General features: G+C 33.3%; 1 protein-coding gene across 2 annotated transcripts; it reads right to left on the reverse strand.

Moving 5' to 3' along the window:
• Nucleotides 1-937: 937 nt before the first annotated feature.
• On the reverse strand, nt 938-18502 carry LOC145906477 (rab3 GTPase-activating protein non-catalytic subunit-like). Of its 2 annotated transcripts, none has more exons than XM_082993909.1 (31): nt 18239-18502; nt 17172-17233; nt 16536-16611; nt 15085-15154; nt 14387-14510; nt 13867-14071; nt 13096-13340; nt 12840-12983; nt 12595-12757; nt 11995-12178; nt 11549-11686; nt 11145-11218; nt 9881-10030; nt 9717-9826; nt 9545-9655; nt 9361-9466; nt 8747-8896; nt 8219-8412; nt 8101-8143; nt 7499-7614; nt 7395-7446; nt 6856-6969; nt 6628-6737; nt 6281-6457; nt 6113-6224; nt 5836-5974; nt 4089-4242; nt 3909-4022; nt 3785-3844; nt 3533-3691; nt 938-1267 (listed from the first exon to the last, which is right to left on the reverse strand). In XM_082993909.1, the coding sequence occupies exons 1-31, from the start codon at nt 18312-18314 to the stop codon at nt 1109-1111; spliced, it is 3891 nt and encodes a 1296-aa protein (XP_082850035.1). In that variant the 5' UTR covers nt 18315-18502; the 3' UTR covers nt 938-1108. The 2 variants fall into 2 exon arrangements, with proteins under 2 accessions (XP_082850035.1, XP_082850026.1); XM_082993900.1 differs by having other exon boundaries at nt 1127-3035.
• Between the last annotated feature and the right edge of the window lie 328 nt (nt 18503-18830).

An 18830-nucleotide genomic window follows, 5' to 3' on the forward strand; every position in this document is an offset into this window, starting at 1 on the left:
ATAATTCTCTGCCGAAGCAACAAGTTGGAAGTAAAGAATAATTATGTAGCATAATTATAAAAACCGTAGTTAGGCACACCGAACTGCGGGTGCATCTATAAGTAAAAGTTTGAAACGAAATCGTGTAAACCAGGGTTTCCCAACCGGTGGTACGCGACGGCATTCCAGATGGTATGCAAGCTTTCCGTAATTTGCAGATATATTTCGAACATAAAGTAATCTCAAAATATTTGTTACTTCATCCCCTAGGTTACTTTGTAACACAGAACTAGTTGGTAACGCGTCGAAATTGTTTTACCTCAAAGAGGTATGCAACCACAAGAAGTAAGACATCAGCAAAGCAGATTCAGCTCTTTTGACTAAATTATCTATTTTTATTTTGAATGAATTAACTTTTACTGCAGTACAATATACCTAACTGAAACTTCAAAGCACACTATACTGTACAATACTCGAAAATCGAAGCAGATGAAATAAAAGACACTAAATTAAACAAATGTGTCCTCAGAATCAGTCAGTTCATGAAGTCCTGCAAAACGAAATATTAAGCATTAACAAAAAAGCACAACAGGTGAGTTTTTGTGTGCATCTGCGATCGAAATTTAATAGCTGTGGCAAAAGCGCACACCTGAACCAAGTAGCCTATAGCAGCCGGTCACACTAGTTGCTGTTAATTACTGAGTTTTTTTTGCCTAAAAGTAAATTTGTGTTTTTGGTGCTTGATAGGTCCACATATATACCTCGACAACTTCTGCTTTGCCCAACCGTAAATTACTGCCTCTGCGTTACACGCGTTTTATTGAAGAATTCCAATTTAAACCAATGTATTTTTCTCCATGAATCAATATTTGCTTTGTTACGTCATCTGTATATTGTGGCAGGTGGTGGGCATTTCCCGTCGACGAAACTCATTTTCAGAGAAATACAGCTATGCAACCCACAGCACAGCATTTATATTGCGTGCATTTCCGTAGTTCTTGCAAGATAAGAACAACAACAAAAAACTAAATCAATTTGCAAACTACAATTGCTATACATTGCAACTCAAAATATACATTGACAATGATGTTTAATATAATAAACGAATGTGCACAAGTAAAAGTGTGCTTTAATCCACATTCATTTCTGGAACCGGAACGGTTGAAAGGGTGTCCAATATAGCAACAGCAAACTTCCAACGGTCACTACCATCTGCCAACAGTGATATAACGTAGTTTGCTAATACTCTACAACAACCAAGATCAGTGATTAAAACGTCATCTGCATTCTGTAAAGAAAAAAATCTATGTTTGTTAAACGTATTACAAGACGTTGCTATTCCCAACTCTAACCAAAAATCTTACCATCAAGACTGTAAAGAGATATAAAAATAAGTGATAACAATCTGCAGGAAAAAAATCTGCATGGTGATAATCATGTAGAAGTGAATTTTGCAGAAATTGACCGACGCAAATATGTCCTTGCACACAATCTCGTACGATTTATGTGATATCGCCAAAAGCGACGGATATAAGTTGGAGAATATGCCTTAAGTTGACATAAAAAGTATTGCACATATAAATACTTGAGCGCGGACAAAAACCAAAAATGTCCAAAACATGACATATAAATCTTCGAAATTGTCTGTGTAGGCAAGGCATGATCGCTCAAACACGACTGCGACCTCACACAGAAGTATTAGAATTTATTTAAGTCCTATCTATTTGCATGCAAGTCTGTTCACAAGTGAAAATGGATTTCGAACTACCTGAAAACTAGAAAAATACGCAGAATTCCATTAATGACCGAAGTTGTGAACACAATTTTTAGTGAGTTGGATTTCTTACCATAAGGGACAACGACAATCACCAAGCTAAATAACCATAGAATAAATAGCTTATACTGTTTTAACGAAGGTTGACAACATAGGTTTTCTATTTTGGTAGAGCATATGTAACTAAACAAATTAAATTTTGAACGTGGTATTTTAATCACCGATTGTTGCGTTGCATAATCTTTTTGAAACTACAAGAAAAACACTTTTTTTGCAATCTTCAGAAGGGAGAGAGTGTCACAAATTACGTGAATACACGTCAAGTTACGTTATATTGTGACGTCATAGTGTAAATGTGATGTGTAAATTAACCAGAGACGCTAGTCGACAAAACTTTTTTTCCAGTCGACAAAACTTAAAAAAACGCACATAACTCTGCCGTTACTCGTGGGATTTCGATAATTTTTGGGCAAGATGCATAGATTGACACAACATTTATAAAAATGTAAAAAAAAAATAACAATTTCGAACGATTTTTGTAACGCATATTAATAAGCATTGTCATAAATCAGCTATAACTTTTTTCATAGGTCGACAGGAAAAATAATCCTTTACAGCGATACCTAATTTGTGCGCGATTTCGTGGGGGAAATATGTTTGCCAACTGAATATGAAGTATGACCGTCATAACAGGAATCAGTCTTTTACTTATAACTTTGGCTACAGTTCGACTAGAAAGACAATTCTACTACCATTGCAAAGCTTGCACAAATACCTTTCCAACGATACCAAACTTGTCTTTTCATTCACTTGGGCTATATGTTTACCGGCCGAATATTGTTCATAACCACGGCCCAAAAAAAACAGTTTTTCGTTCATAACTTTTTTTCTAGCCACAACAGGAAAAATAATTTCACCAGCATTGCAAAGCTCATTGAAAAACCTTTCCAACGATACCAAACTTGTCTTCTCATTAGTGGGGGGAAATATGTTTACTGACCGAATATTAATTATGACCGTCATAAAAAAATCAATCTTTTACTTGTAACTTTGGCTACAGTTCGACGGGAAAGACAATTCTACTACCATTGCAAAGCTTACACAAATACCTTTCCAACGATACCAAACTATTGGACAAGTCGTTTGCCGGGGTCGCTGGAAAATCAGAGGGTTTTACTGGCAGTTCCAGGACGCCATCTTGAAATGTTACACAAGTTAGGTATCGCTGTAAAGGGATTTTAAAGGGTTTTCCAACGGTGGTAGAATTATTTTTCCTGTCAACCTATGAAAAAAGTTATAGCGGATTTATGACAATGCATATTAAAATGCGTTACAATATTCGTTCGAAATTAATATTTCATTTTACATTTCCATAAATTTTGTGTCAATCTATGGATCTTGTCAAGCAAATTATCGGAATCCATTGAGAAACAGCAGAGTTATGTGCGTTTGAAGTTTTGTCGACTGGAAAAAAAGTTTTGTCGACTAGCGTCTCTTTGGTGTAAATTACTGCACAGTGGTAACGGAATCATTATTAAAAAAGTGAGCAGACTGTCAACAGCTTATTCTGCAGCAGTAAAGCCAGTTTCAAAAACATGCCAATTAAATTAACCCGACAGCGTCGCTCAAGAAAAACAGTCTAGGGTCAGACGCCACAGAGAGTTGAGAAACATTGAACTAAGGTATGTTTGAAGTTTTGTCCAATAAAAAAAGATTGCCAAATGTTCAGTCCACTAGGGATAGGAAAGTGTTAGTTACCTTCCTTAAACTTAAGATTACCTGTTTCGTAATCCATGATGCAACAGGTGGTGACATTTGAGACATAATCATTACATGATTATTATGTTGTAGATTTTTCATGTGCATTGCCAGTCTTTTTCCAATAATTGATAATAACATAGTTGTAACATTTACATCATTTGGAATCATCTTGACAAACTAAACAAAACAACAAAGATTGCTGAATATGATAAATCAGTCTGGGGGGGAAGTACATATAATAACTTCTTAGAAATGTTTGCTAGAACCTACTTTATATGCATACACATCTAATCCCTGCTTGAAAAGCTGTTCCACATAGTAAATGGTCAACTGCAAATATTGAAAAGCATATAAAAAAAAATTGAAAAAAAAAATTTTGACAAAGATATGCAACCTGGTCAACATCGATAATTATATCAGGAGCATGCATCTTGAACATATTAAACCACAGCGTAGATTCATTTTCACCTGCTGTTTTTAATGCTTTCGACAAAATGCTACAGAATATCTGGATAGAAAAATTTAAATGTAATTAAGTGTTGTACTTTAAAATTATACTTTCTACACTTCAAACCTCTGTTCTTGTGAAGCATAATTGTTTTTCATTAGGTATCACAAAGTCTGTACTAACCACCTCTGAAAACAACATTTGTGACACATTTGATCCAAAAAGCCGAGATAAAGGTTTAATTCCATGGATTTCAAACTTCACCAAGCCTTTCAGTACCCTTAAAACAATTGCAGACAAATTGGTTAATAGCATAATCTGGATAATTGCATATAGTTTTAACGATTTATTCTTTTACATGACATGTTGACTTTAATGTGAAGGTCGCACAGACCAATTTTTACTCGTAAACTAAGCACCTTTAAGTGAAAAGATACAATGTTGTTACTTCAAAGACAGCCACATGCTAAGCTTATTTTCTTACCAAGAACCTAATGACATACTGTATAATCACAGACTATCGGTCTTTAATTATTAGCAACCATTAGGATATAATGGGAAGTAATTTTGATGTAAATTTTGTAGTTCAGCTACTTCAAGAGAATTATTCAAAGATACTGATAATCTATTCCCATGAAACTAGTGGCTATTGTTATGCAGCTTCTTAATGAACAGCAAAAATACATTAATGGAAAAATTTAAATGTGTAATTTGAGTTTTGGTTTAACAAATGCATGGCATTTTCTCAGTGCTAAAAGTCATGCATTGCTTCGTGTGTAATATTGATAACTCATCCAGGATGTGGTCCAAAGTTATAGATTTAAATTCAGATCTATATTCTGTCAAAGCACAATTCTGGACACATTTACATCAGTTACCTTGATAACTAAAATAGTTTTTAAACAGTGCCTTAGCTAGGGCTACCACATGTCCTCCCTGTTTCAAATAAAAATAACCTGAGAGGACATTAATGGATTTCAAATACTCAGAAGTAGATATTGCCCAAGTACTGTGACGGATTAACCACTAGGCATACAAAGCCTTAGGGCCAGTCAAAAACCTGGGCCAATTTGATAACTCTATGACATAAGTTCACGATCAAAAAGGTTGCCTGTTAACAATTTCTTCTACTCATCAAAAGTTGATTCCCTCACAAGATTTAAATATAGATTGGTAGTGTGTTGGCTTATGTCTGTGTAGATTCATGCTCATGCCACTTGTCACAATGTGCCTTAGAGCCAGCTAGGCCTCAAGCCAGCACCTCCTCAGTACAAACAACATGAATACCAAAGTGAAGTTTTAACTGTAATTCTGCAGTGAAGTTTTCTAGTAAAAGAGTTTAACTAGGATTACTATGACAATGAAAGGCAAAACCTCTTTTGTATAAAAAACTTTATAAATTGATATGATTGAAGAGTGCCATTCCCCAAAAATTATCCTTTTTTGTGTCAAAACTATGGTAGCCCTAGTGTTAGCCAATACTTTTTTGGTCATAGTTTCCTCAATGACGTTTATTACAGTCATGTCTCAACTGTGGAATATTACATTAATTTACTGGTTCAAAATTCCAGACATTTTGGCACTTTTTACCAGTGTAAGGAGATTTCTAAGCAAAAATGAGGGCATCTGTCAGACCGTATACACTGCATTTGAAATTAAATTACCAAACCAAAATTTGAACACATGTATACTCTAGATTCTGTTGAGGTTTACAGGCTTCACAGCCTAGGCATTGTAGCCTAGCTGCATCAGCCACTTTATCCTGACAAGTCTTTATCATTACTGCGTTCTCTAGATTCTGATGTCCTAAAATATTGTTAGATCTGAATCTAATTTGTATATTGAATGTAACTTAAAACAAATGTAAACTTACATAGCCAAACAAAGTCTGTGACAGGTAAGAAGTGTGCTGCAGGGTGGCTGGACTTCTGCAATTTCAACAATTGATTCTTTCTTTACAATAGCACCCCAACATTGAAAATTGTCATAACCACTTAATATTTCAACAGCATCTAGAAGCAAAAAGTGTAGGTGTTAAAAATGAGGTAATGTAAATTCTCTTCAAAACTAACCATATTATCTTTATTCAAAATATATGATTTGGTCGATGATTCATTAAAAAGTACTTACTAGCACTACGATAAACATACCTGGCTGGCTGAAGTCACTGCTACGATTAGGATCAGTTGTATTTACTATTTGTAGTATTTCATAACAGCAGTGGCAAAATTCCAAAATTTTGTCTGCATGAATTCCAACTTCCTTGTAATATAAGTGAACTTAAGCAACCAGACATATTGTATTAAAGATAACTTTACTTTTACACATAAGCGGTCTTTTGGTAGCTTTCCCATTTTTTCCATCAAGTTTGCTAAAATTTTAGCTCTTTTATTTATGAATGCTCTCCATGCCATCAACGATAATCCGTGCTGTAATCTTGTTGTATTTTTAATTTGTTTCAAATGTGAAATACCTTCCAAAAGGTAACACGTATTCTACAACAAAACCAAAAATAATGTCAAAAAGAACAACTAAATATTTATACTATTTTAGACAGTAAGTCTAAAGTCTAGCAACCTATCAATTTAAACCTGGCATTATTTATGACCGTGTGGCAATCAGTATACCATTTCAATATAACTTCAAGAATGTGTTGAAGCCATACCATTGGAGTTTTGTTCCATTCAACCACTTTATCCCAAAACCAATGTGCTAGCAACATATTTTCATTTAAACAGAACTGAAGTCGGTTTGACATGTGTGATCTCCAAAATACTAAAAATTATATAACAGTTAGTAAGAAAAACTACAATCACTCAACAAAAAATTGCGAAAAATTACATAAATCCTGTCACCATTTTTTCAGGCAAATAAACCAAAGAAATTAATTTACAGGCATATTGTTTCCATTCTTGCGATAAAGCATTCAAAGAAAAATCAGAGTAGAGCATTTGGGAAGAAATACTTGCATTTTGAAAATATCTACTGATCAACTCAGGTATGTGGCCTGTAAACAGCAATGTGACAAGAGTTAGATAAGAAAACGGTGTTCTAATAGAAATCTATAGCAGTGATAAAATATACAGTATATGGAGTTTACAGTTCTATGACAAGTCTCAAATACTAGAAAAGTAGTGTCTTTTATCTAATGCATTTTGACTTTGGAATAATTGTTTTTCCTGTTCCCAAGACTAAGGGAGAAAACTTTTAAAGATGGTGACACATAATTAGGATTTAAACTCGATACTAACCATCATTAAACATGAATTATCATACTTAAAAATTGTTGTTGTGAAAAGGTAAAAAAAGGGCTACATGGGGAGTGATTTCTGGTATCATTTAATAGTACCCTAAACTTACAGTATACATTTATTTACACTAATAAGCATGTTTCTGGCATACCAATGCAGAAGGTCATCTATTGCTTATTACCTTTCCCATTCCTCAGAACATCAGAAACAGAAATTAAAGACGCCAACTGAATCTGCAAATAAATTATTGTCAAGCTAAAAACAAACAACAAATGGTTGACATACTTGAACATCATGGTTTGCATGGTAAGCCAAGGATAGCAACACATTGACATATAGGCAGTCTTTCAATCTTTTTATCACTGTGCTCCAAAACTTTGTATTACTGTTAGTATCTGAGACTACATCAAAAAATAAAAACTGTAAGGCTGCAGTGTGGTATTCACATTATTTTCATTGTTAGTTTAGGGTTCTTGAACTATGATTCACCTGGTGTGCTTTTCTTACAATAAACTTGTCAGCAATATCACCACAAAAATGTACAAACAAATTGTATTGCTACAGAAATAGACCAAGCATTTATTGCTGTGACCAGCACTATAACAACTGGAAGTGTGCATTGTAACAAAACTTTGTAACACCAGAATTGGACAAATAGGTTTTTATAGTGGAATTACCTAGTTGTCCAAGTCTGCCAGGCATAATAAAAATAAACATAAATAATATATTCTCTTTCACAATCCAGTTCTTAAGACGGATAGGGGTACAGGAGTAATAATGAGTAGCACAAAAAGGGTTAAAAAAAGTTGAAGACCCTATGTCTTAGTTATTCACTGATGAGCCTACAGACTGATGGTGATATTGATATTAAAAGAAAATTATGTTACCTTTATCTGTACCAACATCTTGGGTTCTGTTGACGATCATATCCTACCAAAATGAAAAATACTTATCATATCATATTGCACTATTTGAACACAATTATTCAAAAGCATAAACTCTTACTTGATACCAGATGCAAAACAGCTTACAAACAGATGCAGCCATCAGACATGCAGGTGTGCTTGTTCTTTCTTGGCACAATTTTTCTCCAACTACTTGTATCATTGTTAAACAGGTAAAACTGCCATGTTCCGCGATGTCATTTGTACACATAAGTTTCATAACGTACAACACAACTTTGGCAGAATTGACAAGCTCTGTCATATATATGTAAGCATGTTAGTTGCAAATTTCATGTAAAGCTATTTGCATAAGTCCTAAGTTTAGTCTTGTAGCTTAAATGGTTTTGTCTATAAACTTAGTATTTCTGAATCGCTTTAATTTAAGAAATGATTTTTCAAACATTGAATACTCCATACATTTTCTGAAAACTTGGTAAAAATTTTACCCGAGTTGGCATTAACAGAACTAAGTGAATGATAAGAAAATTAACATGACAAACACCAATGACGTAAGAATATATTCAAATAGGATTTTGTTGTCAAACAACATGAAATATACAAAAACCAAACAAACACACTTTAAACTTACCTTCATATGATCCAGTTTCTGTTTCCAAAAAATATCTGAACAGCAGAATAAGTAAGTCACCATTTTCAATATTTTTGAACTTAGCCAAAACAAAAAGAAAGCTTTCAGGAGCCAAACCATGTTTTAAAGACTCTTTGAAAAGAAAACCGCCTAAAGAAGCAATTGATTTACCGATAAGTAAAGACATACATTGAAATTCATAGTGTTGCCTTGGTAAATTGCTACAAGGATTTTAAACAAAACGTTCTTGTTAAAAGAAAGCAAATGATATACAGCTGATAGACACAAATAATTGTAGGACAGAAGTGCTTGAATGTGTTAAGTACTCTTCTTTTCACTTCACGAAATATAGGTTGTTATTTGATATGGTTGATTTTTTCTACCAGGTGATTTCAATAAAACAACAAAATTTACACTGTCATTAACAGAAACAACGGCCTTGTACATGCAGCTGATTGTTTTAAGTGTGATCACAAGGTCATAATTTGCAGAGACATGCAACTAAAGGTAATAAATTTACACTATAAGTAGTTGGTTCATATTTAGTGAACCTAGTAATATAAATATAATGTTACTACAAATACTGGTTATAGCAAAAATAAGCATTGAATTACCTATTTGGTGTACATGAACAGAATCCCCTATCCATTTTTTTAGGTTACATTGTCCTTCATTGAAACCAAAGTACATTAGGCTGTTTGATAATGTATATTCTTCATTCTAGAAAATACAATTTTGGGGAAAATGTTCACATTTTACAGGGTTCATGTCAATTTAATAAAAGTGCTAACATATTACTTTAAAACCAGAAACCATGTCCACACACTGATAAAAGGTCAGAAAAGTATCATGTTGATCTTTTATTTCAGATTCAAGTACATCCATTTCTTCCAAGTTACCACTGCTTTTCTGATCAAATTAAAGCTGCATATTAAGAACAAGATAAAAGAATAACTTGTACAAAACTAACCATCCTTAGTTCTGTGGAAGTTGATAGTTTCAAAATATTTTCATGCATTTCAACAACTGAAATGGTATGTAATAAAAAAATCTTAAAATCATGTTCTTCCTTAAGTAAATCTAAAAAAATTTGAAATTAGAAAAATATCACATTAGATACATTGTACAGCATACCTTGAGATGCCAAACGTTCAAGAATGCTTTCAATACAATACCGTATGGTATGACACTGTATATTATTTTGCTTCATAAGTTTCTCCAGTGCTTGTTGTTGAAAAGAGCATATGTCCATTTTCAGAATGAGGTTCATGATTTCTTTTTCATCTTGCACAAAAACACCAATAAAAATTAAAATAAAAAATAATGTTAACCTTTTTAAGTTTCAGAACAAAAGTTAACACATCATCTAAAAGAGTGGTTCTTAAATCATTAGCTGGTATTCAGTCATACCATCTCAAAAACTTGTAGTCATATTTTTCTTTGCAAAAACAAAGTTCTTCATAAGTTAAAATTGAGACTTAAAGGGAAAATTGTAATCACTAATATATTGTTTCCTAAAACTTTAATCCAACAATGAACACTAATGCACAAGCTGTGAAACACAGAGAAGTTTTTTTCGCATGAGTTTATCTTTAGAAGAAAATATGTGTTCAACTGTTTTTATTTGGTGCGAAACATTTTTATTGATTTTGCATGTCATTCAATACCACCATACCCACGTAACGCTATGGAACACTCGATGCAAGTTTTTGCGGTAGTGCTTGCGCTGTAGTTTTAATACTACTACGCTGAAAGAAAGACTTTAATATATTTGTAACCAAAGGGATCAAATGTGAGCTTACGTTATCAAGAAAACAAAAAAATTAAAACTATTTTCTAAGCAGTAGCCTTATATTCCTCTTTGTACCTTTGCGAGCGCTAACAGGTGTTTTTTTACATGAGTAATATTGGCAACGTGTTTAACAACTAAACTAATTGACTTTCACGCAAGTAAACCGCTTGCCATTACAACGTAACTATTGAAAAAAGACGTTTCGTCCGTAGACTGACGAAAAATGACACTTGTTTCCCAAAAATGCAACATGTGTGGTAACATTGCCAAGTTTTGGGTAACAATGCTCCCTGTTTGGAAACAAATGGCGAATGCAAGCACGATGCGGTTTTTAGGTCAACGTTAAAGAAAATTTATGGTTTTCACGCGGATTTTGACAAAAAAATACAGTGGCGTTTGTTTTTTACCACCCATCTATGTGAGAATGCACAGGCGTATCCAGGATTGGGGGGATTTTGGTCTGTTTTGACAGCTAAACTAACGCAACTGTATTTTTTTGGCAAAATCCCTGTGAAAACCAAAAACTTTCTTTAACGTTGACCTAAATTCCAATGAATTGTGATTTCGGTCAACGTTGAACAAATAAGATGTGAAAGCTAATATTACCTGTTCGGGCAAGCAGAAGGGAATTTATTTTTTTTAGAAGGTGAATGTGTCGTGCTCTGTTGCTTGTTGCATCACTAACAAAACACATTTGAGACTATTTAGAGTGAGATACTGTATTCAACAATAACATATGTTAAACAATTTGCTAGTTTGTCAAAAAACACATGTTGTCACCCCAAAGCAACACAATTAGCACAGATTTACCAATGATAATTTTTTTTTTTAAAACTGAAGATTATAAAAGCGAAACACGTTTTCAAAACATAAAAGACAAAGCGTTGTTGAATATTTATTCCACAAATTTATGCACAAGTTTTTTTTAAACCTTTTAGCCTGCTCACTTACAGTATGATGTCACAAACTTAAACAACGTAGATAAGTTTTAAAACACAGTGTTTGTTCACCTTAATGCTGCATGAAATGGAATGTTGATTGAACTTATTTTGCCATCATCACTCATTACACAACACCAAGGTGAAGTTTTGACTTGTGATAATTGTTCCGACATTAATCCAAGTATATTATCACCAACCCTTAGCAGCCTAAATAATAAATTCAACTTAAAATAACACACACAAAATTGGCTTCAGTGTGTGCTTTTGACCACAAAGTGTATGTGTGTGTAAATACAGTCCGGCCCAAAGTAGTTAAAATCATTAAACTTATCAAATGTTAAGAAGTAATACTGTTGGGAATAAATAGTTCATTTCAATGAATTTTAAATTTTGTGTAATGTCAAAGTATTTACAGCTTCAACAAGATATATAAGCTTTTGCAGTGTTTACAGGTTTGTTTTGTTTTAATACATTGTGTTACCCATTTTGTTTACTGTCATTTCAAACATACATACTGCGAAGTTTTTCTGATGTTAAATGTTGCTACTCTTGGGCCATTAATACAACACCAAACTTCCAAAATCCTCCGTTTTGGGGCAAACACCAACAGAAACAAAGAGCTGGTTTTGAATCTTTCCTGTTTGTCCTTTGTTGTATCATCATATACTCGAATAAATGAAACTTGAGCATCTCTGTATCCTGAAAGTAATGTTTTTTTTGTAACACAATTTTTTTCTGAGCCCGTGCCTATAGGAGGTTTCAAACAATGTTCATGTACCACATATAACCATAAAATTAAAAAATTTATAGTAAAAGAGAAAAAAACAAAAAAATAGTTTTTTGAATTCTTGTAAAAAAGTCTTGGAATTTCTGTTTTAAAACATAGGTGTTGCATCATAAACGTAACAAAAAACATGTGAGAACCCAAAAATAAACATGTGAAATATTTAAATTCCCACAAATTCTGTGTAAAGACATTCGCATACCACTATTGCAATGCATACCATAGCTTTGGAATCACTGCTTTAAAACTATGGCACTGTTACTGAAAAGTAGGTGGCTGAGGTAGATAAAAAGTCTGAAAAGTAACAAAAAATTGCTAGAATCCAAAAAACCTTTCCACATCCTCAGAATACAGCCATCAGTTATATCAAGCAAAACAACTCTTCCAAAGCTGTCAGTAACAGCTGCCAACCAGTTACAACCTGGAGCCAAGCATACAGAATTTCCACAGCGCCTGTTGTCTGGCACCCCATGGACAATATTGATAGGTGTTCCCTGAAACCACAATATTTCATCCATGTTTTACAGCAAACATTACAGCCACAAAAATTATATCAAACACACCAATACAACTTACAGTTTGTAAAGCACGTTCATCAATTGGAGCTTCCACTTCTTTTTGTTTCCAGTTCCACCAATTGTTAGCAGCTGAATAAAAAGCATTTTTGAGTTTGTTGGCAACAGCAGATGCAACATATGACAGTTGAAACTCTGCTTCATCCTGAATAACAAGTGTTACACAATTATAAGTACATTTTGCATGAAATGCAAGCACTGTTGACTAAATTAGACAATTTGCCAAACAACTTCCTATTAAAAACAGATCTTCTTACTGGATACAAATAACATCCAACATAAGGACTAGATCCTGTTGTTACTAGTTCATGAAGTGGGGAAGTTGAAATTGAAATATCAGCTTTATAACCTCCATTTATTGTCAAAGACTGAAGATCATCAAATGGTGACAAAGTTACAAGACCACGCTTTAAAACACCTGACACAACATCTTGGCCAACAAATTTGAATTTTTTATAAGTCAATGCACCGGATGTGGAAGGTGTTTCTCCATATGCAGATGCTAATGTAATAAAAACTTTTTGGTCAAAACAAATAAATTTTAATAGTGAAAAACACATACAATATTGCTCCAAGAGTATGTTATAAAATAATTTCACTGTTTTGTTGGCTATGGGACTTCAATTTGTCAACACTTTATTTAAGGAACAGAGAAATGAATTGTGTGCCACAAAAGTTTTACTGATAACAATATTTCAAAACAAGTCTAGTGTTACTAATGTTTTTATAGTGAGCTGCAGAGAGGGCCACTGTTTCAACCTAATAGCCTGATGACACTATTGGTTTTGCTTTTGCTTGGCCACAGTGTTTCCACCTTAGTTGGTTTTTGGCAGGTTACACCTAGTTCGGTATCTAATGGTTAATGGTGTCTGTATAGTCACCACAAAGTGTTGCCAGCTAATCGTTGCAAGTTACACCATAGCTGCTCTTATGAAACCTATCAGGTTGAAACAGTGGCTCTGTCTGCAGCTCACTGTAAGTTTAATTACAACCTAAATGCTAGGGGGCCTGTATTAATTTGTTCTTACCTACAGCAAGCTGGTTTCGACATGCTCCTAAATCAAGAAACAACTGGTTCCCATTGATAACAACTATAACGTCTTCACACAAAATACATATTTCACTTAATTGAACCACAGGTTTATTTTCTAGTTGAAGGTTCAGATTTGATGTGCTTTGTATATCAATGACTGGGTTTGAATGAATATCATTCGTTATAAGACACAATCCGTTCTGAAAAAAAAATTATTATCTTTACTGTATAAATTGGTAATGCTATTTTGTTTTGATTAAACATTTTCATCCAACATAAAGGTTACGATAGCGATATGTTTATGCATGGTTGATGTGATTGTTACTTATGATTACAATTTAAAACAACAACGCAGTAATATTTCATTCAGTGGCATGATTGGCATATTTGTACAGAATATCTTGAAATTGCAACAGCATGTTGAATCTTGAAATTGCAATAGCATGTTGAATGTGCCAGTGCTAAAATTTCAAGATAACATTAATGTACAAATGTTGAATTTCTTTCTTATGTACCTCAGTATAAAAGCTAACTTTTCCAGACCTAAATCCAACAATGACACAAAACCAATCTGGATCCCCAAATGAACTCTCCTTTTTTGAAGCCATTGGAATGCACAATACTGCTGTGATTCTGTCACTAAAACATGAAAAAGTTTGTTATTTCCATTCTATAACCCATGTGACAATGAATTTGCCTCTCATTTGGCAGTATAATTTTGTGTGAAATAATGGCAAATGTGGTACATACTAGTAGTATTAAAAGAAATGCAGTTGAGAGAAAGGTCTGTAACCACAACAAAATATATGATGATGTTAAAACATACTTCTAATGCAAGTTTGAAACAAGGGATGGAGAAGCACAGATTTTATGATTTCTGAAACTTGATTGCAAAATTTTACAGCAAGAAAAATTGTTTTTGAATTGAATCGGAAGCCTTCTTGATGCTACACAAATTATTTTACTCTTACTTGATGACATGAAAATACAAAAGATTTGTTTTAAATTTGCATTCAACATTTGTTGTATTTTGTCGAATGATTTTTAAAAGACTTCGGGGCAACTATAAAAGTGTAGCAAGTTTTAAACTAACGATGATGGAAGGAAAGTTTCAACACTGACATTTTAAGTTAAATGAGCAAAACACATGCAGACTTAAAAAATAAAACTCTGAATCCCCTTCTTGCCCCTCAAAATGCAAACGAATATTTACCTTTCCTCTGCAATTTGGCCTTTCCAGCAAGTTTCAAATGTGCCTGGTCCATGTTCTGATGGTGGTTTGCCTATCATTTAAGAACAAAATTTACTATTTAGCCACAAGTTAAAATGAGATTAGAAATAAGGTATTGCATTTATTGAATTTCTTTACACACTTATAACTACTTTCTAATAAAAAATTAACCAATCAGTAACCCCGTTTACATGACGGGTTTAACACAGTTTCGAAGCTGACACACCAATCAAAATTTCTTTGTTTTCAGCACAGATAAAAAGGCAAGTAGCTTAAGCCATCTCAACTGTCCATCTAATGCGAATAGTGGTTTACAGGGCAGCTTAAGTGTGTGAGTTAGCTGAGAGTCAATTTGCTATAAGGGATACGAAAAAATAAATTCAAGCATATAATTTATGTTTGAGGTTGTGAATTTAGGGTTTACTGTTTTACGAATTTTACATGGCATGAAAATTTATGTTGCTGTTTCAAGAAGGGACACACAGTAAATCATCACAATATCTTGATAATAATATATAAAAAAACACAACGATGCTCAAAAAACCTTTGAGATTAGCTCCTTGTTGGAGATATTTTATCGTTTTTATTGTCAGTTGTAGAGTTGTGCAAATGGAATTAACGTTGAGCTTTGTTTTCATTTATTTTTATTCTGTTTAGTAAAGAAATTGACAATGATATTTGGGCGAAATTAATATTGCTGTTATATTTCAAAATAAAATACACTGATGCTGATCATCGATAACTCTTCATGAGTATTTTTGTATAAATACGTTTTGTTCTCGTTTTGACTGTTTTATCATAATGATTTTTTTGTCAAAATCCATGTAAAAACCAGCACTTTCTTTAACATTCAGCAGAAAAACCACATTGTGCTTAAACTTGCCATTGTTACTGAATACATTGCATTATTACAAAACACGTTGCATTATTACAAAACACGTTGCATTATTAAAAACACGTTGCATTGGTACAAAACAAGTTGCATTGTAACCAAACAAGTGCCATTTTCGTTGATCTGAGGAAAGAGGCATAGTAGAAAACTGCATGCAAAGACGAACCTTAATTAATACCAGTATAATTTATAATTAAGTGTTATAAAAATCAATGTTTTAATTAAAAATATGCCTTATCTTTCTCTTGTGTTACCAGGTTACAAGATTTATGTTACTCAACACACTCGATAATTTTTCTCTTAAACGTTTGACACACAATAAAAAAATCAGTGCCCTGATTGTATATACACCACCAAGTGGAAGTCCTTGTCTGATCACTTGACAGTAAGATCGTCTACAATAGTCACACCAGACTGCACTGATGAGACCAAATAGGGCTAAACAGTGGCCACCTGTCTGCAGCTCACATACTTAACATGTTATTGGATCCACATTGATCATATGTAATTATTCTGTATTGCTAAGGTTATGTTAACTAACCTTGTAGAAATACAACTTTTGTTCCTTTTCCAATGCACATGAATGAAAACATTATTGATATGGATGTACAACATTTCTGAAAAAAAAAAAAAGTGATAGGCAACATTTAAAGTAAGTAACCTAAAATTGTTAATTAAACCAAAGAGGTTTGGCAATAATAATACAATAATTTTTAAAGGTTTACAGCTACTACGGTTAATTTTTGGCTGCTTTAGAGCACTAAGTTTCTTTACTTTTCGTCAAGCAATTCATAGTTTGAAAGTAAAATGTAAGTTATGAACGATATATTCCAATATATCTCCTACCATTCATCACTGACCCTACTTACTTTGTTTATGACTGACATTTTTATTGAATTCAGTTACCTATGTTGAAATGGAACTGACTTGGTTTAAGTTTAATTAAGGTGCTGTTCAAACTGTGTAAAAGAGAAAAAATAAACATAAAAGAACATAACTATATTTATTAATATTTATTCTTTATTTACATCATTTGATATTAGCATGTAGTTAAAGATTGTAAAAACTAGCGATTTTAATTAATACTATCTGTGAAACACAAATCAAGGCATTTATCTGCAAAAAAACAATATCTATGAGTATACAAATTCACTTGAAACTGTTGGATTATGCTTACATTTCCATCATTTTCATTTTTTGAACAGTTGCTCAACAAATCATCAGGCCCAAGAAACTCACCTGTAAAAATAAAACAATGCATTAGAACCCATCAGGCACCAAATAAGCCGGACACACTCGGACGAATAGGAAGTTGACCAACGTTCATCAAGCATAATGTTGCAAAATCGTTTGGAACTTTAAACCATACGCAACAAATGCCACTTAGAGCTTAATTGTGGACATAGACGCCTTGTTTTCATTTTTCCAGGGGGGGCGGATGTATTATGACGTCATAATTTGTTACTATGACGTCATCAAGTATCGAAAAACTGTGTATGAATTACAATGCATGAGGCGTATTAACCAAAAGGGCGACGTTAACGATGAACGAAACTAGGTCAACATGTTTTTTATGCGTCGTGTAAGAAACACATTGTTTTTAGGACTTTTTTTCTTAGAACGTTACGAATGCGACCCCCCCCCCCCCCCCGGACTAGGCGCCTATGATTGTGGATATTGCCTCAAAAACAGTTAATTGTTTAAATTTAAATAGTGAAATGGCCTACACTAAGTTCTTGCAAGTAGTTTGCATTTCATGCACCACAAAACATTCATTGATTTCCAACAGTAGCAAAAGTGCACGACAGTAGAATTGATGCCTACAATACCTAGACTCAAAGCCTACGATGGCATTTTAGAGGCACCCCTATTATTGTGGCTATTACTGCTATTTTTATCCATAATTATTCTGTAACTGCTACAAAAAAACATCTGATATTTGCAAAAAAACTGGTGTAATGTCTTGCAAGTTGATAGGAATAAAAAATGAAATACATGAACAACGCAACATCTAAAAAAGTGTACCTAAAGAACTCGTAATAGCAGTAATATTTATTGTAACTTGTAAATTGGCCTTTACAAGAATATTTATTGTCTTTTTAACATATGGTCAAATATCTTTGCTTATGAATGAAAATGTAGCAATGATGGCATAATTGAAGCATGTGTTTTTGACTGTCTACCTTGCTTCTTGATCTTAAGTCACTTTATACTAAATGAAAAAGATTAAAGATAATACTTTACCTTCCAGACTGAGATATGACTTTATTTCATGAAATTTGTTGATATTGTACTGTAAATTTAATTCACAGCTGGACATGATATCAGCAGTTTAGCCTAACTTTACACACAAAAAATAGTTTGATGCTTTCAGTAGTTTGATGCTTTCAATAGTTTGATGCTTTCATGGTATAAAGCGCCGTTCGACAAAAACCTGTTACTTTAAGCAACAAATTTTAATTGCAATGATGCAAAAGCATAAAACCATATTTTGTTCACATGTTTGGAATATACTTGAGCATTGTTATTGTCACACTGCTGTCATTTCGGCGAATTTTTTTTTTGTATCAACGAAATATTTTTCACGCATGACTGAACAGAACTTCAATGGATTTACCAAAAACAAAACACAAGTATATGCACAAATTAGAGCATAATGACCATTAAAAAACATCAATGTAACTTTGGCACACCTCCGTGATCAATTCAGACTATTTTTTTTCACAAAATGTATATACTGAGGCAGCAATACTTGTAAATTTGGATGCGAACTTAAACGAAGCATAAAGTGGAGAAGTCGCTTAATATAGGCCACTGTTTCTTAACCTTTTTTGGA

This window comes from Ascidia mentula, chromosome 1 (genome assembly GCF_947561715.1).
Source record: "Ascidia mentula chromosome 1, kaAscMent1.1, whole genome shotgun sequence".
NCBI classification, from domain to species: domain Eukaryota; kingdom Metazoa; phylum Chordata; class Ascidiacea; order Phlebobranchia; family Ascidiidae; genus Ascidia; species Ascidia mentula.